Source organism: Hyla sarda, chromosome 7 (genome assembly GCF_029499605.1).
Source record: "Hyla sarda isolate aHylSar1 chromosome 7, aHylSar1.hap1, whole genome shotgun sequence".
NCBI lineage: Eukaryota > Metazoa > Chordata > Amphibia > Anura > Hylidae > Hyla > Hyla sarda.
In genome coordinates, this window is record NC_079195.1 from 40,973,448 (window position 1) to 41,000,287 (window position 26,840).

General features: G+C 42.9%; 1 protein-coding gene across 4 annotated transcripts in view; it reads right to left on the bottom strand.

Annotated features, from left to right (window-relative positions):
• Positions 1-2,162: 2,162 nt before the first annotated feature.
• The window catches only part of HPS1 (HPS1 biogenesis of lysosomal organelles complex 3 subunit 1), a 78,451-nt gene continuing 53,773 nt past the window's right edge, over positions 2,163-26,840 (bottom strand). For all 4 annotated transcript variants that reach the window (XM_056531882.1, XM_056531880.1, XM_056531881.1 and 1 more), the window contains 5 exons: positions 24,118-24,183; positions 18,806-18,950; positions 9,729-9,842; positions 8,269-8,351; positions 2,163-2,428 (listed from right to left, as the gene is read on the bottom strand). In XM_056531882.1, the coding sequence (XP_056387857.1) occupies positions 2,266-2,428; positions 8,269-8,351; positions 9,729-9,842; positions 18,806-18,950; positions 24,118-24,183 (571 nt within the window). In that variant the 3' untranslated portion in view covers positions 2,163-2,265. The remainder of the gene's footprint in view (positions 2,429-8,268; positions 8,352-9,728; positions 9,843-18,805; positions 18,951-24,117; positions 24,184-26,840) is intronic.

Here is a 26,840-nt window from a genome sequence, read left to right on the forward strand (position 1 = left end):
TACAAATCCGTTTAACTTTCTGTCACCAGTTCATAAAAAAAAAAAAAAAAAAAAAAGTTTTCCACCGGAGTACCCCTTTAAAGGGAGATTCCAGTGAAAAACATTTTTTTTTTCATATCAACTGGGCTCCAGAAAGTTAAACAGATTTGTAAATGACTTCTAATTAAAAAAAAATCTTAATCCGTCCAGTACTTATCAGCTGCTGAAGTTGAGTTGTTCTTTTCAGTCTGATCACAGTGCCCTCTGCTGACACCTCTGTCTGTCTCAGGAACTGTCCAGAGCAGGATATTTTTGCTGTGGGGATTTGCTCCTACACTGGACAGTTCCTGAGACAGACAGAGGTGTCAGCAGAGAGCACTGTTGTTAGACAGAAAATAACAACTCAACTTCAGCAGCTGATAAGTACTGGTAGGAGTAAGAATTTTTAATATAAGTAATTTACAAATCTGTTTATCTTTCTGAAGCCAATTCATATGAAAAAAAAAAAGTTTTTCACTAAAATTAAAACCCTTTAATCCGTAATACGGTTGCAAAATTGTGAATGTAATGCACTTGTGTGAAACAGCCACTAGAAAGCATTCAGGAGTCTGGGAAAGGCTGGGTGAAAACCTATGTAATGGCCACCACATTATGCGTCACTCAGCTTTTCTAGAGTCCAAAGTAATAAATATTCAAGCTATGTAGCAATGTAAACACATGATTGTGGCAATATATACCTAGAAAAACGTGATTCAGGGTTTGCAAAAGCTGGGTGATAACCATTATGGCTGCCGTTAGGGCCCTCAAGGAGGCTGTTACCCAGCTTTCCCATGAACAATAGATAGATATATGCATAGCTAGAAACATCAATGTAATAAATAATACATTTGTATTGTCAAAGACATAACTCCAGAATATGAGTGGTTTACAGTAGTCAATGGAAGGTTGACCGTCTCTCCTCTATTTCTAACATTAAAGGGGTTTAAAGGAGTTATCCAGGAAAAAAATAACTTCTATATCAACTGGCTCCAGAAAGTTAAACAGATTTGTAAATTACTTCTATTAAAAAAAATCTTAATCCTTTCAGTACTTCTGAGCTGCTGAAGTTGAGTTGTTCTTTTCTGTCTAAGTGCTCTCTGATGACACCTGTCTCGGGAACTGTCCAGAGTAGCAGCAAATCCCCATAGCAAACCTCTTCTACTCTGTGCAGTTCCCGAGACAAGCAGAGATGTCAGCAGAGAGCACTGTTGCCAGACAAAAAAAGAACAACTCCACTTCAGCAGCTGATAATTATTGGAAGGATTAAGATTTTTTTTTAATAGAAGTAATTTACAAATCTGTTTAACTTTCTGGAGCCAGTTGATATGAATTAAAAAAAAAAGTTTTTTTCCTGGAATACCCCTTTAATGGACATTTTCCCTAAAACAGCACCACTCTTGTTTATAGATTGTGTCTGGCACTGTAGCTCAGCGCCATTCACTTGAGTGCTGCGATCACAGGGATGGACTGTGGACAATGGTGGTGCTGACTACGCTGACTACAGAAAAAAATTAAAGGGGTATTCCAGGAAAAAACTTTTTTATATATATATATCAACTGGTTCCAGAAAGTTAAACAGATTTGTAAATGACTTCTATTAAAAAATCTTAATCCTTTCAGTACTTTTGAGCTTCTGAAGTTAAGGTTGTTCTTTTCTTTGTAAGTGCTCTCTGATGACACGTGTCTCGGGAAACGCCCAGTTTAGAAGCAAATCCCCATAGCAAACCTCTTCTAAACTGGGCGGTTCCCGAGACACGTGTCATCAGAGAGCACTTAGACAGAAAAGGACAACCTAAACTTCAGAAGCTCATAAGTACTGAAAGGATTAAGATTTTTTAATAGAAGTAATTTACAAATCTGTTTAACTTTTTGGAGCCAGTTGATATATAAAAAAAAGTTTTTTCCTGGATAACCCCTTTAAATTGTCCTATCTTTACACAACCCCTTTGCCAACCTGGTGTCAAATACCAAGCACTGCATCAACCAGCTTCTTCTATGTATGTTTTTTTTTTTGCTTTATCGTGAAAGATCTAAACCAGTGTTTTCCAACCAGGGTGCCTCCAGCTGTTGCAAAACTACAACTTCCAGCATGCCCGGACAGCCGAAGGCTGTCCGGGCATGCTGGGAGTTGCAGTTTTGCAACAGCTGGAGGCACCCTGGTTGGAAAACACTGCTCTAAACTGTCAGTACAGAGCAGAGAATACATGTGTAACAGGATCAGGACTACAGCCGGTGTCACAGTCCCATTTACAGTAGTGGTATACGACAAGGCTCCCACAGCTTACGAGCCAGGTCCCGGCACTGCTGAATGATGAACTCCGGTGGGATGATGCCCAAGTGCAGGGTCAACAGCTCATAGCACTTCACCAGCTCTGCCTGGTGGTTTTTGCTGTAATATCGATGTAATTTCCTAGGCAAAAAAATAAATAAAAAGAAAATAATTTTGGTGAATGTTTGAAGACCCTCAAAATTCCCGACTTTAAAATATTTAAAAAAATTAATTTACAATTTTTTTTTTTTAAACTGACACTCTGACTTTGTGCTTACATGATGTATTACAGTAATTGTCATCGGGGATCGCTACATTTCCCCAAGGTACCTGTCATATGTGTGTGATAGCCTGGGGGAGTAGGGTATATGCGAGTGTAGCTGTGCGGTTACTAAGGGTGCTTGCTTAACCCTTTCTATTCGTGACGCCAGGGTGAGGGCTATTCTCTGTATGCTTGTCCTACCGCCACCCTTCCCAAGAGCGATAGGGAGATAGGAAATAATTTATTGTCCACAACCGGAGATTTGCAGAAACTTGTCGGAACTTTTACTGAAGTTTTTAGGCAATAATGAACAGGAACAGTCCATACAACAGAGTCTACTAGAGCTTGACAAGTGGTTGGGACCTCGTGAGTCTATTGAGCTTAGGAAGGTAATTGTTGCGCTGATCCACTGGATTTAGGGGTTTAGATTTGGTCCAGTAATCACGCTAGCTTTAGCGGGGATTGAGATTTTAACTCACGGTTTAGTTTAGGCTGAGGCCGGTAGGTTTTCTGGCCTAGCTTGTCTTTGAAAGTTGCGCAGATCCGTCCTGCTAGTCTGGCATCCACGAGAGCAGCAACCCAAGAGAGCGATCATTGGCTACAGCTCCCTTATATGAGCAGGGGCTGGACTAAAGCTCACTGGTCCATAACAACTGCCAATCTTCTGCACATAGAGTTATGGGTAACATGTGACCCAAGGACCTCCAAAATGTCCACTAGCATACCATATAGGAATTAACATAGTCACATGACCGAAGATCCTGCAACGCTACCAAGGTAAGTACTAATATACATTATATTAAATCTATACATTTAAACATTACAAAAAAGAGGCATCTAGGGGCTGTCCCACCTGGGATACCCTACCTGAACGTAGTAACTGACTTTGGGGACCACCATACAAGGTACGGTATGCAATACGGTAGCGGGACACCACATGTGGATACCAGGTTTAAGAAGAGCATCTCTCATCCAGGGAAATATTTAGATTTTTATGGGATGAAAAGCAGGATTGGAAGTGGGGCCTCTCCTTCCCATACTGGCCAGTCCAGGTTTTCAGACTAGCCCAGATCAGCACAAGTGCTGAAGACAGGTCGCCACTGGGCTTTGTATCTAGGTGAGAGTCAGTCTGCAATGGAGGCTGTGAGGAACAGCATCTGATCACTGAGGGTACGACCTGTGGGAGCTTCACCGATGACAACAATAAGGGTGCTGTGTTTGAATGGAGCAGCAGTCGAGCATGTGCACTGCTGCTTTATACACTCTTTATGGGGTAGCCAAGCACTGTACATGACTATCACTGTCATAAAGACTGAATGGAGCAACAATGTACATGCTCAACCACTGCTCTAGTCAAAATTAACACCTGTCCTCATGATTGTGGGGGGTCCCAGTGACAGGTCCCCCAGCGATCATACAGATAGGTGATAAGTGTCTATCTTGGGACAACCTCTTCAGTCACACATTGTAACTAGCAGGGACATCTTCATATATTACCGGCAGCCAAGACCGGAAGTGCTGCCGGTACTCTGGTGGGGAAAAAACATTCTTTAAAATCAACTGGCGCCACAAAGTTTACTTCTATTTAAAAATCTTAATCCTTCCAGTACTTATCAGCATCAGCTGCTGTATACTACAGAGGAAGTTGTATTTCTTTCTGGAATTTTTTTTCAATCTGACCACAGTGCTCTCTGCTGACACCTCTGTCCATCTCAGGAACTGTCCAGAATACAAGCAAATCCCCATAACAAGCCTCTCCTGCTCTGGACAGTTCCTCAAATAGACAGAGGTGTCAGCAGAAAGCACTGTGGTCAGATTGAAAAGAACTCGAGAAAGAAATACAACTTCCTCTGTAGTATACAGCAGCTGATGCAGATAAGTACTGGAAGGATTAAAATTTTTAAATAGAAGTAATTTACAAATAGACAGAGGTGTCAGCAGAAAGCACTGTGGTCAGATTGAAAAGAACTCCAGAAAGAAATACAACTGGAAGGAAAGTACTGGAAGGATTAAGATTTGGGGGACCTGTCACTGGGACCCCCAACAATCATGAGGACAGGTGTTCTTTTTGACGAGAGCAGTGGTTGAGCATGTACATTGTTGCTCCACTCAGTCTTTATGACAGTGATAGTCATGTACAGTGCTTGGCTACCTCCAGATGTCCCATAAAGAGTGTATAAAGCAGCAGTGCAGTGTGGTGCCTGGAGTACCCCTTTAACTTGAAATTTGTAATGGCGATCAGCTGATCTCCCATAGATGTCAAGCTACACATTTTCCCTGCAGCGGCCCCTATAGGCGAAAAGTAATATAGTCAGCAGCCATTCAAAGAAATGTGGCAGGTCCTAAATGATGTGTTTCCCAACCGTCATGCCTCCAGCTGTTGCAAAACTACAACTTCCAGCATGCCCGGACAGCCAACGGCTGTCCGGGCATGCTGGGAGTTGTAGTTCTGGAACAGCTGGAGGCACACTGGTTGGGAAACACTGTTCTAGAATGATAGCTGCTCCTTACTAGAGGCTTTGCATTCTGGCTGATGGATGTGGGGTCCGGAGCAGGGGACCCCTCTGTAACACCCGTCTATTGTAACTGGGCATATAGACAGGGGGTCCTACTTGATCAGAAGGGCCTTGGAAAAACTTTATTAGAACTTAAAGATATTGAAAACCTTTGAAAAGTGAAGCAGCTACAGATATTGCGTAAGGAACCTTCATTTATTTAGCCATTGTCAGCTGTATATAGAACGATCCCTCTCCTGTTAAAGGAACGTGCGCTTCTTATTCTGGAAACGCCTAGTCGGTACAGAGAATACCAGGACGCTTTTCCTTTGGTAAGTGAAGAGAGATACAAAAAAAAAGCTATTTGCATCTGATTAACATTTAAACCAATTGTTGGGTAGAGAGACGATAATGTGAAATCTCACCGGAGCACTTCACACAATCTGCAAATGTTTTTCCCTTGAAGCAGTAAATATACACGGAGGAGCCGCAAAAAAAAGGTGAATACCCAGACTGCCGTTCACATAAAAGAGGAAAAGAATCCAAAGAATGATCCTGGATCCTGATGGATGATATTGATACAAGATAGGAGAGGGCCCTAAGCTCGGTACACATTCGATTTCCGAACCTAGAGGGCCTTATATAGGACCACTGGAAATACAGCATTACATGTCAGCCATTAAAGAGGTATTCTGGTCTCCCCATTGATCCCCGTGTTGTTGTTTTTCGACTGTGTTTCTTCAATATCGAGTGATGGATCGGAGTGTTAGCGTAGCATGTGGTACGATGTATAGCTTAGGGAACCTGTGCTGTATATTGTACTGTCATGCTTTGTGTGATTGTAATTTATCGTATGACTTGTAAAGATCGACTGAATGATGAATAAAGCTCTTTCAATACCTTCTGGTACTGAACAACTTATCCCCTATCCATAGGATAGGGGCTAAGTGTCTGACTGTGGGGGTCCGACTGCTGGGACTGCCAGCGATCTCCTGCCTGACGCCTCGCCTCTCCCCATGCACGGAGCAGCCAGAGCTTTGTGCACAGAGCTGTGTCGACCACCACACGAAGTGGTGATCAACACACCCCCTCCATGCATTACTATGGGAGAGCCAGAGATACAAGAGCTCTTTATCTCCAGCTCTCATAGAGATGCATGTAGGGGGCATGCATAGGGAAAGCATGGGCACCAGGCAGGAAATATTGGGGGTCCCAGCGGCTGAACCCGCTAGATCAGACACTTATCCCCTGCAGTGTCCCGGTACCATATTTCATCCAGTACCTAGTGCAGAGGTCCCCAAAGTCAGAGTAACTACGTTCAGGTAGGGTTCCTCAGGTGGGACAGCCCCTAGTCGCCCCTCCTTAAGTCTAACTGTAATGTTAGTAAATGTATATATTAATAATTATAGCTATATTCTATAGAAATGTATAGTACTTACCCTGTTCAGCGTCGCAGGACCTTCGGTCATGTGACCATGCTAGTAACCTCTATGGTATGTTGCAGGACCTTAGGAGGTCCTTGGGTCATGTGCTACCCACAAATCTTTGTAATGGTGATTGACAACCGTTTGGACCAATTAGCGTTAGTCCAGCCCCTGCCCATATAAGGGAGCTTCGTCCAATTATTGCTCTCTTGGGTTGCTGCTCTCGTGGATGCCGGACTAACAGGATGATGTGCTATGCAACTTTCAACGACACGCTAGGCCTCAAAACCTACGGCCTCAGCAGAACCAAAAATCGCGAGTTTTACTCTAATTCCTGCTAATGCTAGCCTGACTACTGGACCGCAACTAATTCCACTAAATCCAGTGGAACAGCGCAATAGACCAAAAGACTCTTAAAGCTAAAGTCCCAACCATTGTCAATCTCCAAAGGAAGCTGTTATGATAAGAGACTGTTGTGTTAATGAAGTGTACAGAAAATCTTCAGTAAAAGTTAACGCTGTTTACAGAAGCTTTCCGGTTGTGGACAAGCCATTATTATCTACCTCAAACCTATTATCATCCACCTCCCTATTGTTCCTGGGAAGGGCGGCGGTAGTAAAAGCTTTATTGAGGAGCCCTCACCTGGCGTCACGAATAGCAAGGGTTAACAAGCACCCTTTTATACCCGCACAGCTACAGTCCCCATACCCTACACCCCTTAGGCTATCACATCCCCTATCCTGTGTGTAGGGGATAAGTTGTTCAGTATCGGAGTACCCCTTTAAGTTGAATGGCTATCCGTGAAATACAAAAATGGCTTGAGAGCACCAGAAATCATGAATTTGGTTGGTATAAAGCATGAATTTTAATACCGGTGGCCCGGATCACCCAAAGGGTGCGTTCACACTATGTAATTCCCGCACGGTGAACTTTAAAGGGGTACTCCGCTGCTCAGCGTTTGGAAAAAACTGTTCCGAACGCTGAAGGCCGGGAACTCGTGACTTCATAGCCCCGCCCCCTTATGATGTCATGCCCCTCCCCCTCAATGCAAGTCGGGGCATGACATCCCATATACTTGCATTGAGGGGGGCGAGGCGTGACGTCATAAGGGGGCGGGGCTATTACGTCACAAGCTCCAGCGTTCGGAACAGTTTGTTCCAAACGCTGAGCAGCAGAGTACTCCTTTAACATCAGTGTGAATGGGTTTTCCGCGAGACCCTTTCACACTGACCAATTTCAGCGGCGGACAGTTCCGCTGCTGAAATTGTTCCACATTGTTCTTTGTGTAGAATTTACCAAGCTCTGCATAGCCGTCAATGGTGATGGCGCATTTCTACCGCCGAAGAGTTTCGGCAGCAGTTGCCAGACTGAACGTCCGCTCGCTGAATTCCGCAAGAGTCAGCGACATTTACTCAGTATGAACCCACCCTTAGCCCACTCCTAGCATAAAATATGGTTTTGGAGAAGTGGTTTGGTTGCAGTATAGACAAATACAGTTGACTTGATACAGAAAATCATTGGTGGTCTCAGCTCATTGGCTCCGACTCTCTGAAAGGCTTTGGGGGGAATTTATCAACTGGCGTGCACCTGCATGCACCGGTTCTTATTTTGCGCCAAAATGATCTAATTGTGGGTAATTTTTCTTGCAGTGCACTTCCAAGGTGTGTGGAAAACGCACAGTTGTGGGGAGTATTAGGTCAGAACATGTTAGAACATTTAGGCTATGTTCACACGGCAGATATTTAGTGGAATGTCCATCCGGAAAATTTTCGCATAATAATGTGAAGTTTTTTTTTTTACCTATAATATTCTCCCGCTAGCATTCCTATTGGAGCAGAATCATCTCCTAGTACCGGTACATCAATGGCTTCCAGTTTATCACCCTGAAATATGAAAACAAAATGAAAGTGAGCAATACACAGTCAGGGCCGGTTCTGCCTAAAGGCAAAATAGGCAGCCGCCTAGAGCGCCCTCTTGATGGGGGGCACCACTCTGCTCACTGCAAAAAAGTTAAAGGGTTATCCAGGAAAAAACTTTTTATATATCTATATATATATATATATATATATATATCAACTGGCTCCAGAAAGTTAAACAGATTTGTAAATTACTTCTATTAAAAAATCTTAATCCTTTCAGTACTTATGAGCTTCTGAAGTGGAGTTGTTCTTTTCTGTCTAAGTGCTCTCTGATGACACATGTCTCGGGAACCGCCCAGTTTAGAAGCAAATCCCCATAGCAAACCTACTCTACTCTGTGCAGTTCCCGAGACAAGCAGAGATGTCAGCAGAGAGCACTGTTGCCAGACAGAGAACAACAACTCAACTTCAGCAGCTGATAATTATTGAAAGGATTAAGATTTTTTTAATAGAAGTAATTTACAAATCTGTGTTAACTTTCTGGAGCCAGTTGATATAAGAATACCCCTTTAATAACCAGCCAGCATCTGTAGCACCCGCCCAACCAGAACCACCATCGCGTGAGGACGGGGTTTGTTACAGTGTGTCACCCCAGTAGTAAGGTGGGGCGTGTCAATAAGGGGGGTCAAGGGGCGGCAAAATTTGATTTCGCCTAGGGTGGCAAAAATCCTTGCACCAGTCCTGTACACAGTATACACACACACATACACACACACACACACTTAGCCTATAGCAGTTACAAACTTTTGGAATGCTGGGAGTTGTAGTTTTAAAACAGCTGGAGGGCCACAGTTTGGAGATTCAGGGTCTAGATCAGTGGTCTCCAAACTGTGGACCTCCAGCTGTTGCAAAAGTACAACTCCTAGCATGCCCGGACAGCCGTTGGCTGTCCGGGCATGCTAGGAGTTGTACTTTTGCAACAGCTGGAGGTCCACAGTATGGAAACCACTGGCCTATAGTGGCATGAGTGCTGTCCAGGCTGCACCCCTGAGGGATCTGTTGGACATAACTTTTTGCAGCAAAGGTGCCACATAAAATCTGCCATAGAGCTCCCTGTGAAAAACTATTAAAACCGCCACTGGGTGCACATTTTACCTAACATCTAAGGATGACTGTAAACTATTAGGTGGTCACATCAGGCCATCTTGTTCCCATCCCCGGTCTGATACATCTACCCCTCTCGGCATGAGCAGTGACCTATTGTACAGACTTCATTTGATGGATTTTTTTATTTTTTTTTGCAGAATCACTAAATAGAAAAATTAACACCGTATGACTCATTCTGCATCTAAGCAAAAGGGGAAGGCGACCTAGTTATAAAGTACGTGAAGAAACACTCACAACTTCATTCTCAAACCACAGGAAATAGCAGCAATAATAATCCCCATCTCGGAATGTCAGTGTTGTGTAGCCCTTCTGTAGGTAGCGGCGAGACAGACCGATCAGGAACCACACCTAAAAAGGAGACACAATGCAATACAGCGTCATTGTTTAGTCCTTCAACAATCCCATACAACTCTGTTCACATGTCGACTTGTTAAGTGTATTCCCTGGATGGAAGACTCTGATATGTTGGTCATTGACTTCCATTGTAAAAACGTGTATACTATGCAAAAAAAATAATAAAAATAATATTAAAAATATATATAAAAATAATTATATATATATATATATATATATATATATATATATATATATATATATATAAATTATATTTATATATAAAAAATTATATATATATATATATATATATATATATATATATATATATATATATATATAAATAAAATTAAAAAAAATAATATATAATTATATGTGGTGGTCCAGTACAGGAGTTGCACCCCTGTACCCCTGCTGCCCTGTCAGGCAGACTCCATATCAGTGACCTCTGCACAATAATACTTAAGTGCCTATGTTAATTAGTGTAATGTACATATATTGTTGTATGCCTTTAAGAGGATACATAAGATACAAAGGGGGCCCACCTTTACTTGTGTCTTATGTATAATCTTAAAGGCATACAATAATATATGTACATTACCCTAATTAACATAGGCACTTAAAGGGGTAGTCCAGTGGTGAAAAACTTACCCCCTATCCTAAGGATAGGGGATAAGTTTGAGATCGCGGGGGGTCCGACCGCTGGGGCCCCCCGCGATCTCTCTGTACAGGGCCCCGGCTCTCCGCCGAGATAGCGGGTGTCGACCCCTGCACGAGGCGGCGGCCGACACGCCCCCTCAATACATCTCAATGGCAGAGCCAGAGATTGCCGAAGGCAGCGCTTCGGCTCTGCCATAGAGTTGTATTGAGGGGGCGTGTCGGCCACCGCTTCGTGCGGAGGTCGACACGCCCCCTTCCCGCGGGCTGTCGGGGCTCCGTACAGGAGATCACAGGGGGGCCCCAGGGGTCGGACCCCCCGCGATCTGCAACTTATCCCCTATCCTTAAGATAGGGGATAAGTTGTAAACCACTGAGTCACCACTGGACTACTCCTTTAAGTATTATTGTCATGTGATTGTAACCAGGGAAGGTACCAGTGACCATGTGACCTACAGGGTGACCTATGGGACCCCTCCAGAGTCTCCCCATATAAGCCCTAGGTGAAGCTTCCTCTCTCTCCTTGATTCTTTGCTGAGTTACAGTGAGGCCAAGTCCTGAGAGAGTGTCTGGTGTCCTAGGAAGGCCCAAAGTCTACCACAAAGCCACGACTCCACAAGTCCAAGTCAGTCTTAGCCAAGTCTGTCTCAAGTCGGCGTGGCCCTGCATCAATTGTCCACGTCCACTATAAGTCCCAGCAAGCCCTATGGTCTCTGAAGTCACTGGTCACCTCCTTGGGCCTAGCCAAGCTGTATAGACTGTTACACTTGTCTGACTCAGTAAAGCTGCCGTTGTTCCGTAACTTGGCGTCGGAGTCATTATTTGCCCCCCGTGCCTAGCCCAGGATCCAGCGGTATACCTTTAGGTGATGTAGAGGTAAAACCACACCCTGGCATCACGAACACAAGGGGTTAATGCCATCTGCCCCTAGGGTAACAACATCTGCCCTCATCATACCCTCACCACACACATATACAGTATATATTCACATACTTCAGTGTTTACTTGACTTAGACAAATAAATTCTTTTAAAAAAATCAGACAATGTGATTTTATGGATTTTTTTCTCATTATGTCTCTCATAGTTGAGGTGTATCTATGGGGAACATTACAGGCCTCTCATCTTTTTAAGTGGGAGCACAATTGGTGGCTGACTAAATACTTTTTTGCCCCACTGTATGTGTGTGTGTATATATATATATATATATATATATATATATACACACATACACACACACATATATATATAAATAAATACAGGCAGTAGACTACGTTTTCCTAGTAAAAAAGAAATGCACATAGACATCGGCCCAGTGCCTGACTAAAGGATGCATGGAAGGGTTAAAGGGGTTATCCAGGAAAAGGAAAACAGAGCTAATTTCTTTCAGAAACAGCTCCACGTCTGTCCCCAGGTTGTGTGTGGTATTACAACTTGGCTCCATTCACTTCAATGGAACTGAGCTGCAGAACCACAGCCAACCTGGAGACAGACAGGGAGCATTTTTTGAAAGAAATTAGCTCAGTTTTTCTATTCCTGGATAACCCCTTTAACAGGTACACATTGGGTGAGATATATCAAAAATCCCTGCAGAGGAAAAGTTGACCAGTTGCCCATAGCAACCAATCAGGTCGCTTCTTTCATTTTTAAAAAAGGGCCTCTGAAAATGAAAGATTGGTTGCTATGGGCAACTGGTCTGCACAGGATTCAATAAATCTCCCCCATTGTGTTGGATGGATTTTAATTTATCTTGCCCAGCATTTAAAGGGTGTGCATTAGAGATGAGCGAACTTACAGTAAATTCGATTCGTCACAAACTTCTCGGCTCGGCAGTTGATGACTTTTCCTGCGTAAATTAGTTCAGCCTTCAGGTGCTCCGGTGGGCTGGAAAAGGTGGATACATTCCTAGGAAAGAGTCTCCTAGGACTGTATCCTCCTTTTCCAGCCCATGGGAGCACCGGAAAGCTGAACTAATTCATGCAGGAAAAATCATCAACTGCCGAGCCGAGAAGTTCGTGACGAATCGAATTTACTGTAAGTTCGCTCATCTCTAGTGTGCATACTTCAGTGTTTACTTGACTTAGACAATGCATAACAGCTATTTACATGCAAAACTACAACTCTCAGCATGCCCGGACAGCCTTCGGCTGTCCGGGCATGCTGGGAGTTGTAGTTTTGCAACAGCTGGAGGCACACTGGTTTGGAAACACTGCTCTAATAGGATAGGGGGTTGTTCAGACTAGTTTAAAAAACTGGATCAAGTGAAATGTTTCTAAACAGGTGGATTCTTTGTGATGCTAATTAATTTTTTTTCAAAAGTTTAATCTCCAAAGCCCTCGGTTGTAATATGTTTTTAATGCAAATTTCGTACAAATTAACAATTAATTAAAGTTTGTTTCATACAAAACACCTGCTTGTAAAGATTACGCCTGTAAGCTACGGTCACATGCTACGGATTTAGGGTATAAATCACATGACACAGATTTGCCTATGGAAAAAATGCTATGTGTATTTTCCCAAAGGATCTGTGTCAGTAATCTGGATTTCCTTCATAGAAACTGATATAGCGCAGATCAACATGAGGAATAGCCCCACTGTCAATCAATAGGACAAATCCTCTACAATGACCACTTTATTAGGTACACCCTGATAGTACCAGGTTGGACCGTTTTGCCTTCATTCTTCATAGTATACACTTTATACAAGGTGCTGGAAACATTCCTCAGAGACGTTCCTCCATATGGACATGATAACATCACACAGTTCCTCCATATGGACATGATGACATCACAGTTTCTCCATATGGACATGACGACATCGCACAGTTTCTCCATATAGACATGATGACATCACACAGTTCCTCCACATGGACATGATGGCATCACACAGTTCCTCCACATGGACATGATGACATCACACAGTTCCTCCACATGGACATGATGACATCACACAGTTCCTCCACATGGACATGATGACATCACACAGTTCCTCCATATGGACATGATGACATCACACAGTTCCTCCATATGGACATGACGACATCACACAGTTCCTCCATATGGACATGACGACATCACACAGTTCCTCCATAAGGACATGATGACATCACACAGTTCCTCCATAAGGACATGATGACATCACACAGTTCCTCCATATGGACATGATGACATCACACAGTTCCTCCATAAGGACATGATGACATCACACAGTTCCTCCATATGGACATGATGACATCACACAGTTCCTCCATATGGACATGATGACATCACACAGTTCCTCCATATGGACATTATGACATCACACAGTTCCTCCATATGGACATTATGACATCACACAGTTCCTCCATATGGACATGATGACATCACACAGTTCCTCCATAAGGACATGATGACATCACACAGTTCCTCCATATGGACATGATGACATCACACAGTTCCTCCATATGGACATGATGACATCACACAGTTCCTCCACATGGACATGATGACATCACACAGTTCCTCCATATGGACATGACGACATCACACAGTTCCTCCATATGGACATGATGACATCACACAGTTCCTCCATATGGACATGATGACATCACACAGTTCCCCCATATGGACATGATGACATCACACAGTTCCTCCATATGGACATGATGACATCACACAGTTCCTCCATATGGACATGACGACATCACACAGTTCCTCCATATGGACATGATGACATCACACAGTTCCTCCATATGGACATGATGACATCACACAGTTCCTCCATAAGGACATGATGACATCACACAGTTCCTCCATATGGACATGATGACATCACACAGTTCCTCCATATGGACATGATGACATCACACAGTTCCTCCATATGGACATGATGACATCACACAGTTCCTCCATATGGACATGATGACATCACATAGTTCCTCCATATGGACGGAATGAACATGATGTTTCCTGTTCTTAGCTGACAGGAATGGCACCAGGTGTAGTCTTATGCTGCTGTAGCCCATCTGTTTTAAAGTTGGATGTCGGTTACTGTTGCCTTTCAGTCATCTCAATTCAGTCTGCCCGTTCTCCTATGACATCAACTAGGCATTTCCATCCACTTAACTGCTGCTCACTGTATATATTCTCTTTTTTGGATCATTTTCTGTAAATCTTAAAGCTGTGCATGAAAATCCCAGTAGATCAGCAGTTTCTGAAATACCAGCCCATCTAGTGCCAACAATCATGACACATTTAAAGGGGTACTCCGCTTATAGACATCTCATCCCCTATCCAAAAGGTAGAGGATAAGATGTCTAATCGCGGGGTCCCACCACTGGGGAGCCCCACAATCTCGACTGCGGCATTCCAGACATCCGGTGCGTGGAGCGAACTTCGCTCCTTTCTGGATGACTGGCGATGCGGAGGCTCGTGACGTCATGGCCACGCCCCGCTTGTGACATCACGGCCATGCCCCCTCAATGCAAGTCTATGGGAGGGGGCGTGACGGACGTCACGCCCCCTCCCATAGACTTGCATTGAGGGGGCGTGACTGTGACATCCCAAGCCTCCGGCGCTGCACCCAATGCTCTAAACGAACGCCAGGTGCAGCAGAGAAATTTGGGGTGTCCCCAGTGGTGGGACCCCTGCAATCAGACATCTTAACCTCTATCTTTTGGATAGACGATAAGATGTCTAGGGGCGGAGTACCTCTTTAAAGTCACTTTAATCCATTTTCTTCTTCATTCTGATACTCAACAATGTGTCTTGACCACGTCTACATGCCAAAATGCATTGAGTTGATGTCATGTGATTGGCTTATCTATTTTAACAAGCAATTGAACAGGTGTACCTAATAAAGTGCCCAGTTTGTGTATGCATGCTGATCTTTTTTGTGGCACAGCCACACAAAGTGCCCATATTATTTCTGGAGCTGTAAATAGGGTTACACAACCTCATCTTCATGCATTGTTTCTTTTAACACTAGCAAAATCTGATACAAAATCTTTATGAAATCTATGGTTAGGTTCACACACAGTATTTGAGGTGCATTCTGAGGTTTAAAACAGCCTTAAAGGGGTACTCCGCCCCTAGACATCTTATCCCCTCTCCAAAGGATAGGGAATAAGATGTCTGACCGTGGGGGTCCCCGCGTGGGGCTTCCTTTCAGCACCCAACGTTTGTTTAGAGCGTCGGGTGCAGGGCAGGAGGCTTGTGACGTCATGGCCACACCCAGTTCATGATGTCATGGCCACACCCCTCAGTGTAAGTCTATGGGAGGGGGAGTGACAGCCGTCACGCCCCCTCCCATAGACTTGCATTGAGGGGGCATGGCAGTGACATCACGAGCGGGGCGTGATGCCACGAGCCTCCACCCCGTATTGCCAGTCATCCGGCACAAAGGGAAGTTCGCTCCGTGCACCGGATGTCTGGGGGGCTGCAGCCGAGTTCACTGGGGTCCCCAGCGGGCTTCCTCGTGATCAGAAATCTTATCCCCTGTCCTTTGGATAGGGGATAAGATGTCTAGGGGCGGAGTACCCCTTTAAATGGGCACTCATTAAATCAAATTTTTGCTATTGCACTCCTTATGGTAAATAAAAAATATTTCTAATATACTTTGGTAAAAAAAAAAAAAAAAAAAAAGAAGTTTTCTATGTTTTATTTGTGCTTAAAAAAGCTCAAGAGCACATTTTCCCCTATCTTATACAAAGACTTAGGACCGAGGTCCAAACACAGGAAGTGCAGCCTGGAGTGCTGAGGGGGGGGTGTCCTACCAACAGCATATGACAGTTAAGTGTGAGAGGAGCTATGATTGGATGAGGTTGGACACACCCCCCCTCAGCACTCCAGGCTGCACTTCCTGTGTTTGGACCTCGGTCCTAAGTCTGTGTATAAGATGGGGGAAAATGTGCTCTTGAGCTTTTTTAAGCACAAATAAAACATAGAAAACTTAATTTTTCTTAAACAAAGTATTTTAGAAATATTTTTTATTTACCATAAGGAGTGCAATAGCAAAAATTGATTTTAATGAGAGTTACCCTTTAAAAATATTTTTCCAGTGAAGTACAGTACATTGAATTCAATAGGAAATCACTGAATGGCTTAAAGGGGAACTCCAGTGGAAACATGTAGACAACAAGTGTTTTCAAATCAACTGGTGCCTGAAAGTTAAACAGATTTGTAAATTAAAAAATCTTAATCCTTCCAGTACTTATCAGCTGCTGTATAAAACAGAGAACTTTGTGAATTTCTTTTCTCTCTGTCAACAGTGCTCTCTGCTGACATCCCTGTTTGTGTAAGGAACTGTCCAAATTAGAATGATATCCCCATAGAAAACCTGCTCTGGACAGTTCTTGGCACAGACAGAGGGGTCAGCAGAGAGCACTGTGGTCAGACAGAAAAGAACTTCACAAATTTCTCTGTAGTATATTTGTAGTATACAGCAGTTTGATAAGTCCTGGAAGGATTAAGATTTTTAAATAGAAATGATTTACAAATCTGTTTAACTTTCTTGCACCAGTTGATTTAAAAAAAAAAATAAAAAATATTTCACCGGAGTTCCACTTTAATAATTTTTCTATTTTTAGGCAAATAATTAGTTTGCTTTACACACACAATTTTTTTTTCATATGGTGCCAAAGTTAATAAATTATTCCAAACGGATTAGCATTAAAACAGCAAAAAAAGAGAAAAAAAGAGAAAAAAAAAAAAAAGTGCTGTAAAACAAAAATATGCATTAAAGAGCCCACAAAAAGCATAAAGAAAATGCTTGAAAATGCCTGTACACAATGCGATCACGGTACCTGCGGCACAGCCAAGAACCCTATGCAGTTTTTCATGAATTCCCAGGGCAAGTACAGGTGAAGCATATGGGGATTTACATTACAGTGATCCCTCAACTTACAATGGCCTCAACATACAATAGTTTTCAACATACAATGGTCTTTTCTGGACCATTGTAACTTGAAACCAGACTCAACATACAAAGCTATGGAATCTGCGAAACGTGTCAATGGCTGGAAGAACCGACCAATCAGAATGGACATTTCACTGGTAAAACCCCTGTAGTCCTAAAGTGCATGCACTGACTGGTGTCTGGTAGCGCCCCCTACAGTACAGGGAGGTATTACATGTTCGGTACTCTTTACCTGCATTACTGAAGTACATGCACTGACTGGTGTCTGGTAGCGCCCCCTACAGTACAGGGAGGCATTACATGTTCTGTACTCTTTACCTGTGCCAGGGTTAGCTGCTCCTTTGGACATCAGATGAGATCTTTCTTACTTTTATATGTAAGGATTTGCTTTATCTATATTAGTTATCTACTTATTTTTGTTTAATCTTCACTTTTTCCTATTTTTGGATGATATTTTGGGGCTTCAGAACCAATTACCAGGTTTCCATAGAGTTATGGTCTCAACATACAATGGTCTCAACATACAATGGTCGTCCCGGAACCAATTAATATTGTAACTTGAGGGACCACTGTATGTGCTTTAGCTGTATTTGGCACGGAACCACAGCAATTTAAGGTAAAGTGCATGTAGTAGTAGTTTTTTCCAGGCAGTTTTTGGCCAAGCCGTAATTACCGGGCTCAGCTGCATCATGGACGGGTATCTTTATATTAGTGGTCTGCAACCGGTGTCTCTCCAGCTGTTGAGAAACTGTGACTCCCAGCATGCTGTGCACAGCCACAGGTTTTAGGGTACGTTCAGGCGAGCAGATTTTCCGCGCGTATTTAGCTACGGATCCGCCGCTGAAGGACCTCTGTATTCTGCCTTTACATGTGCCTGCTTGGAGCAGCAATACATCGCTACGAGCAGACACACTACGATGTGCGAGTCTCCGTGCGCATGCGCAGTATACTCGCACATCGTAGCAGCTCTCTGCCTAGCTCATTGAGCAGGGGGGAGCGGCCGCCATGTGTGCGAGTACACTGCGCATGCGCGGCGACTTGCACATCGCTTCAGTGTGTCTGCACGTAGCCGCGTATTGCCGCTCCGAGCAGGCACATATAAAGGCACCATACAGAGGTCCTTCAGCGGCGGATCCGCAGCGTAAAATACGCTGTAAATCCGCTCGTCTGAACGTACCCTTAGGCTGAAAGTCAAATGCTGAATGCTGGTTGTTGTAGTTCTACAACATGCTATGCTTTACAATATGTGATTCTTACAGAGAGCTTTACGTCAAGTGTTTCTTGCCCATTACGAATTGCGCCGGACCCCCGGGCACATTTCCATACATTTACACTTTGTCACAGTGTTTTCTTTCAGGATCTGCAGACTCATCTGTTATTGCCGCTCACTGCGCACATTAGCCACGCTGGACGCCTGCACCGAAAATACCTTGTTTTTTATGAAATTCGCCAACAGGCTGTTTCCAAGTTCTGTAGTAGATTTATCTTCAATGTTCATGGAAGGGGCGACCATTTGTCCCACTGTGCGATCCACATAAATAAAATGCACCAAGCCAGGAAATTCTTCCAAGTAAGTGAATAGAAAGGTTAAGGGAGACATTTACTTTTTTCTACTTTCCCTGTGTGTAGAAAAGCAATTCCTGTATAGAAATAACATCACATGAGCGAAAAGTATCATGAAGGCTACTGCTTTGTATATACACTACAGAAAGAGAGAGAGAGAGAGAGCGAGAGAGAGAGAGAGAAAGAGAGAGAGAGAGAGCGAGAGAGAGAGAGAGAGAGCGAGAGAGAGAGAGAGAGAGAGAGCGAGAGAAAGAGAGAGAGATAAGAGAGAGAGAGAGAGAGAGAAAGAAAGAGAGAGAGAGAGCGAGAGAGAGAGGGAGAGAGAGAGAGAGGGGAAGAGAGAGAGAGAGAGAGAGAGAGAGAGAGAGAGAGGGAAAGAGAGAGAGCGAGAGAAAGAGAGAGAGAGAGCGAGAGAGAGCGAGAGAGAGAGGAGAGAAAGAGAGAGAGAGAGAAAGAGAGAAAGAAAGAGAGAGAGAGAAAGAAAGAGAGAGAGAGAGAGAGAAAAAGAGAGAGAGAGAGAGAAAAAGGAGAGAGAGAGAGAGAGAGAGAGAGAGAGATGAGAGAGAGATAAGAGAGAGAGAGAGAGAGAGAGAGAGAGAGAGATGAGAGAGAGATAAGAGAGAGAGAGAGAGAGAGAGAGAGAGAGAGAAAGAGAGAGAGAGGGGGGGAAGAGAGAGAGGGGGGGAAAAGAGGGAAAGAAGAGAGAAGGGGGGGGGGGAGAGGGGGGGGGAGAGATAAATAGATATGATAGATAGATATGAGATAGATAGATATGAGAGAGATAGATATGAGAGAGAGAGAGATAGATAGATAGATATGAGAGAGAGAGATAGATATGAGATAGATAGATATGCCGTTGGCTGTCCGGGCATGCTGGGAATTGTAGTTTTGCAACATCTGGAGGTCCGCAGGTTGAGGACCACTGGTCTATACAATGGTCATCCTGGAACCAATTAATACTGTAACTTGAAGGACCACTGTACTGTATTACCTAATAAGATGTATTGTATATCTATCACTTAAGATCTTCTGTGTTTCAAAGTTTCATATACTCAGGTAAAAAAAAAAATAATAATTCTCAATTAACTATAATTTATAAGAGCTGTGGCCCTCTGTCCTAATGTACCCAGTATACAGCGTTCTGCTGCACTTCACATTATATTCTATTCTATTCGTCATCTATGTATGGCGGAGCTAACTAAGAATATTCCGCTCTTATCTGTCTCTGTTACTCTTTGGAATTTTTGTATTGTTAGATTTTAAAGTGGCTTTGATGAGCAGGAATAACACATATTCTGTATTGTAACATAGAAAATAAACCCCTTTCATTGTAGACAGGTGGTACAATGCACCAAGTCCAGTGTGGATGAGAACATCGCCATCTAGTGTTATGTGAGTAAAGTGCAATTTTTTATTTAGTAACATTCATTTTTGTTCATACCGGTGATGTTAAAGGAGTACTCCAGTGCAGTTAAACCTATCCCTTATCCGCCTGACCTCTGGGACCCCCGTGATCTCCTGCACGGCACCCAGATAGTCCTCAGGAAAGGGGCATGTCGACCCCGCACAAAGCGGCGGCCCACACGCCCCCTCCATGTATCTCCGTGGGCGGACTCCGAGATCTAGTGTTTGGGTGTCTCAGGCTTTCCCATAGAGATACATGGAGGGGGCGTGAAAGGGTCAACGCACTCTCTTTTTGGGCACTGCCGGGGTGCCGTGCAGGAGATCGTGGGGGTCCCAGCAATTGGACCCCCCACAATCTAAAACTTATCCTCTATCTTTTGGATACTGCACTGGAGTTCTCCTTTAAAACACCAAGATTAAAACAAGAGATTACTGGATCTGTCACACAATGGGCACCACCAGCGCCCAATAACCCCCCCCCCCCCCCCCCGATTTACAAAAGGGTCCATTAGGGTTCATTGTGGTGTAAATTGTTTTGACAGGAAGAAAAGCGCTGCATACAGCTGTCTTCCCTCCAAATAGGACAGAATCTGCAATGGAGCCTCCAATTAAAGGGGGCCATACACCTTTGCAACCTCCTGACTCCCACATACACCTGTATGCTTGGCTCAGCTGAGTGTACATGTGTTTTCAATGGGGACCAGGGGTATAAGCCAAAAGCTTTGTGTAAAACCACCCTTATAGAGGACCAGACAGCTCCCCTGGCTCAATTTCTGTGTCCCTAAATAAAATATAATTATGCAGAATCTGTTCTTAGTGCTGTTCCTCTGTTAGTCCTCCTGGAAATACATGAATAAATAACAACAGTTGTTAGCATTTCCCTTGTACAGGTCTTCTAGTGTTAGATTGTGTAAGGACATACCGTTCTTACAGTTGGTGATTTATTCATACATTTCCAGGAGGAATAACAGAGGACCAGCACAACACGAAATAAAGAAAAAGAAATGTTCTACAATCTAGGTCTCCCAACTGTGGGCCACCAGCTGTTGCAAAACTACAACTCCCAGCATGCCCGGCCATCACGCCCCCTCCCATAGACTTGCATAGTGGGGGTGGGGTGTGACGTCACATGGGGGCGGAGTCGTGATATCACGATACTCCGCACAGTGGTCGGCACCCTGGCAGCTCAAAGAGGTGGGTGCCAAATGCAAGATTGCGGGGCTCCCCCAGCGCGGGACCCCTGTGGTCAGACATCTTATACCCTATCCTTTGCATTGGGAATAAGATGTCTTAGAGCCGGAGTACCCCTTTAAAGGGAAAGTATCATGTAAAAAAACATAAGTTTTAGATTGCGGGGGTTTCTGAGCGATGGGGCCCCCTGCGATCTCCTGTTTAGAGACCCGGCTCTCCTATACAGCGGCGCGTCACGATTCCCGCCCGCAGCGAGAGAAGCCCCGCCCCCTCTATATAGTTCTATGGGAAAGCCTAAGATTGCCGAATGGTTCTCCCATACAGCTATATGGAGGGGGCCGTGACGCGCCGTTGTATAGGAGAGCCGGGGCTCTAAACAAGAGATCACAGGACCAGTGCTCGAACCCCTGCGATCCTTCGGATAGGGGATACGTTTTTTTTTTTACATGATACTTGTCCTTTAATTGCTATTACAATTGCACTGAATTGATTTATCTGCGATCCACTAGTACAGCCTGCCCTATGGCAGACTGTAATTCCATATCTGTCATGGCAGCCACAGAGGTCTCCAGAAGGTCTTGAGTAGAGATGAGCGAACTTACAGTAAATTCGATTCGTCACAAACTTCTCGGCTCGGTAGTTGATGACTTATCCTGCATAAATTAGTTCAGCTTTCAGGTGCTCTGGTGGGCTGGAAAAGGTGGATACATTCCTAGGAAAGAGTCTCCTAGGACTGTATCCACCTTTTCCAGCCCACTGGAGCACCTGAAAGCTGAACTAATTTATGCAGGATAAGTCATCAACTGCCGAGCCGAGAAGTTCGTGACGAATCAAATTTACTGTAAGTTCGCTCAACTCTAGTCTTGAGCTACCAAAACAATGGATCTGCTCTGCCGCAATCTCCTCACGGGGAGCCGACCCGACCCACTGATGATGCAGCACGTCACTGTTTAAATCTAAACATTTAAAAGGGGTTATCCAGGGATAGAAAATCAGTGCTAGTTTCTTCCAAAAACAGCGCCACCTGTCTTCAGGTTGTGAGTGGCAGTACAATTTGCCTCTATTCACTTCAATAGAACTGAGCTGCAATACCACACACAGCCTAAAGACAGAGGTGGTGCTGTTTTCTGGGAAAAAATTGCTCTGTTTTTCTATCCCATGATAACCCCTATAAAACACCTGGCAGTGGAGATCGCTTCATGCTGGCTGTAGGCAGCAGATCTAAGTTAACAGCCCCAGGATGAGTATATGCCAGTGTTTCCCAACCAGGGTGCCTGCAGCTGTTGCAAAACTACAACTCCCAGCATGCCCGGACAGCTAAGATACCCTTGGTTGGTAAATACTGGTATAATTGCACGACAAGTTAATTGACATTACGTATACAGTGTCCAGTCATGCTGGATAATGTAGATTTGCAACAACTAGTGAGCCACAGCTTGCAGATCACAAATCTAAAACATAGTGTGAAATTAAAGGGGTACTCCAGGGAAGTATATAATATATATCAAGGAAAAAGCTCCAAAACCATCACACTACCTGGATATGTTCCCTGTAAACCCTCCTGCCTGATATGCATTGCTACTGTGGCCCCTGTTGTCTTCTCTGGCTGCTAGATATGCCTTTGCCATCCTTCTCTACCCTTGACTACATCTCCCAGAAATCACTGCAGCTCTGCCGGTCCCCACCCTCCTGCTCTGAGCAACAGAGAGAGATTCAGTGTCTGATTGGCTGAGGCTGCACACACACAGTTCTCAGCTTTAAAGAGTAGCATGACTCATAGTGCAGGGCAGAAACCATGTGGTCTGTGTCTCTCAGGAGGGTGGGGACTGCTTTCAGAGAGGGATTTGGACAGAGACAGAGTTGAGGGCTGGATGAGGTCATTCCCTCACTTCATGCATGTAAGTGACAACCAACGGAGAAAACTGCTTTATACAGCTTATGAGTGATATTTAGACAATGAAATAGGTTGATAAGAGGGAAAGGATGGGCTATGGGTTTAGTTCCTTCGAGTATCCCTTTAAAGCATAAAGTATATATAAAAAAGTTCAATATAAGGATTAAGCTATATAAACAAAAAAGTGAAATTCCCTTTAAAGGGGTTATCCAGGAAAAAACGTTTTTATATATATCAACTGGCTCCAGAAAGTTAAACAGATTTGTAAATTACATCTATTAAAAAAAATCTTAATCCTTTCAGTACTTATCAGCTGCTGAAGTTGAGTTGTTCTTTTCTGTCTAAGTGCTTGAAGCGTCCAGAGTAGAAGCAAATCCCCATTGCAAAACTCTTCTACTCTGTGCAGTTCCCGAGACAAGCAGAGATGTCAGCAGAGAGCACTGTTGCCAGACAGAAAAGAACAACTCAACTTCAGCAGCTGATAATTATTGGAAGGATTAATTTTTTTTTATAGAAGTCATTTACAAATCTGTTAAACTTTCTGGAGCCAGTTGATATAAAAAAAAATAAAAAAGTTTTTTCCTGGAATACACCTTTAAGCTCGTGACCATAAGTGAGTTTTATAAAAAATAAATATTTAGGCGGAGGGCCTCTTTAACAATAATACTTCCAGCCCTAATAAAGGATATGTCACCATCGTAATGTTTCTCTTGCTCTTCACCAGCAGAAATTCCTTCCAGTCCATCAGTTTCTCTCTGAAAAAAAAAAAAAAATGAAAACAAATAAATCTTCCCCCCTCGACCGAACTTCCTTCCTCACTCTTGTAAAAAATCTCATAATCATCCATTCCCGCATCTTATCGGCTGGAAGGAGGCTTTACATCTTATCTCCCGCTATACAGGTTTCTTCAGTAACATTATTGCCGACTATTTTTCATGCAGAAAACACAGGAGCGGCAGCCGCCACATCCCTCCCTCATTTCCTGCATCTATTATACTGATAGGGAGCGGCGGATACCACATGATTTAGCGGCAGATACAATGGGGGGGGGGGGGGGGGGGGGGGTAGAAAAATGTAGGTAGGTGAGATTTACATATGAACATCCTTTCTTTGCCCTTTACATTTGTTGTACATTTTGAAATTATTCACTGCCATGTGGTATATATATATATACATCTATAGAGCTGCGGCCAAAAGTTTTGAGACTGACACAAATTTTGATTTTCAACAAGTTTACATGCTTCAGTATTTATAGTGACAAAAGTGACAAAAGGGGTACTCCAGAAGGAAAAAAAGAAGCATAGGGCTATCCTTCATATAAGAGAGATACACATAAGCCTATCCTTCATATAAGATAGGGATAGGCATAAGGCTATCCTTCATATAAGATAGGAATAGGTATAAGGCTATCCTTCATATAAGATAGGGATAGGCATAAGCCTATACTTCATATAAGATAGAGATAGGTATAATGCTATCCTTCATATAAGATAGGGATAGGCAAAAGTCTATCCTTCATATAAGATAGGGATAGGTATAAGGCTATCCTTCATATAAGATAGGGATAGGTATAAGGCTATCCTTCATATAAGATAGGGATAGGCATAAGGCTATCCTTCATAAAAGATAGGGATAGGCATAAGGCTATCCTTCATATAAGATAGGGGTAGGTATAAGGATATCCTTCATATAAGATAGGGATAGGCATAAGGCTATCCTTCATATAAGATAGTCATAAGGCTATCCTTCATATAAGATAGAGATAGGTATAAGGCTATCCTTCATATAAGATAGGGATAGGTATAAGGCTATCCTTCATATAAGATAGGGATAGGTATAAGGTTATCCTTCATATAAGATAGGGATAGGTATAAGGCTATCCTTCATATAAGATAGGGATAGGTATAAGGCTATCCTTCATATAAGATAAGCATAAGGTTATCCTTCATATAAGATAGGTATAAGGCTATCCTTTATATAAGATAGGAATAGGTATAAGGCTATCCTTCATATAAGATAGAGATAGGTATAAGGCTATCCTTCATATAAGATAGGGATAGGTATAAGGCTATCCTTCATATAAGATAGGGATAGGTATAAGGCTATCCTTCATATAAGATAGGGTTAGGTATAAGGCTTTCCTTCATATAAGATAGGGATAGGTATAAGGCTATCATTCATATATGATAGGGATAGGTATAAGGCTATCCTTCATATAAGATAGGGATAAGTACAAGGCTATCCTTCATATAAGATAGGGATAGGTATGAGGCAATCCTTCATATAAGATAGAGATAGGTATAAGATTATCCTTCATATAAGATAGAGATAGGTATAAGGCTATCCTTCATATAAGATAGAGATAGGTATAAGGCTATCCTTCATATAAGTTAGAGATAGGTATAAGGCTATCCTTCATATAAGATAGGGATATGCATAAGGCTATCCTTCATATAAGATAGAGATAGGTATAAGGCTATCCTTCATATAAGATAGGGATAGGTATAATGCTATCCTTCATATAAGATAAAGATAGGTATAAGGCTATCCTTCATATAAGATAGGGATAGGTATAAGGCTATCCTTCATATAAGATAGGGATAGGTATAAGGCTATCCTTCATATAAGATAAAGATAGGTATAAGGCTATCCTTCATATAAGATAGGGATAGGTATAAGGCTATCCTTCATATAAGATAGGGATATGCATAAGGCTATCCTTCATATAAGATAGGGATATGCATAAGGCTATCCTTCATATAAGATAGAGATAGGTATAAGGTTATCCTTCATATAAGATAGGGATAGGTATAAGGCTATCCTTCATATAAGATAAAGATAGGTATAAGGCTATCCTTCATATAAGATAGGGATAGGTATAAGGCTATCCTTCATATAAGATAGGGATAGGTATAAGGCTATCCTTCATATAAGATAGGGATATGCATAAGGCTATCCTTCATATAAGATAGGGATATGCATAAGGCTATCCTTCATATAAGATAGAGATAGGTATAAGGCTATCCTTCATATAAGATAGGGATATGCATAAGGCTATCCTTCATATAAGATAGAGATAGGTATAAGGCTATCCTTCATATAAGATAGGGATAGGTATAAGGCTATCCTTCATATAAGATAGGGATATGCATAAGGCTATCCTTCATATAAGATAGGGATATGCATAAGGCTATCCTTCATATAAGATAGAGATAGGTATAAGGCTATCCTTCATATAAGATAGGGATATGCATAAGGCTATCCTTCATATAAGATAGAGATAGGTATAAGGCTATCCTTCATATAAGATAGGGATAGGTATAAGGCTATCCTTCATATAAGATAAAGATAGGTATAAGGCTATCCTTCATATAAGATAGGGATAGGTATAAGGCTATCCTTCATATAAGAT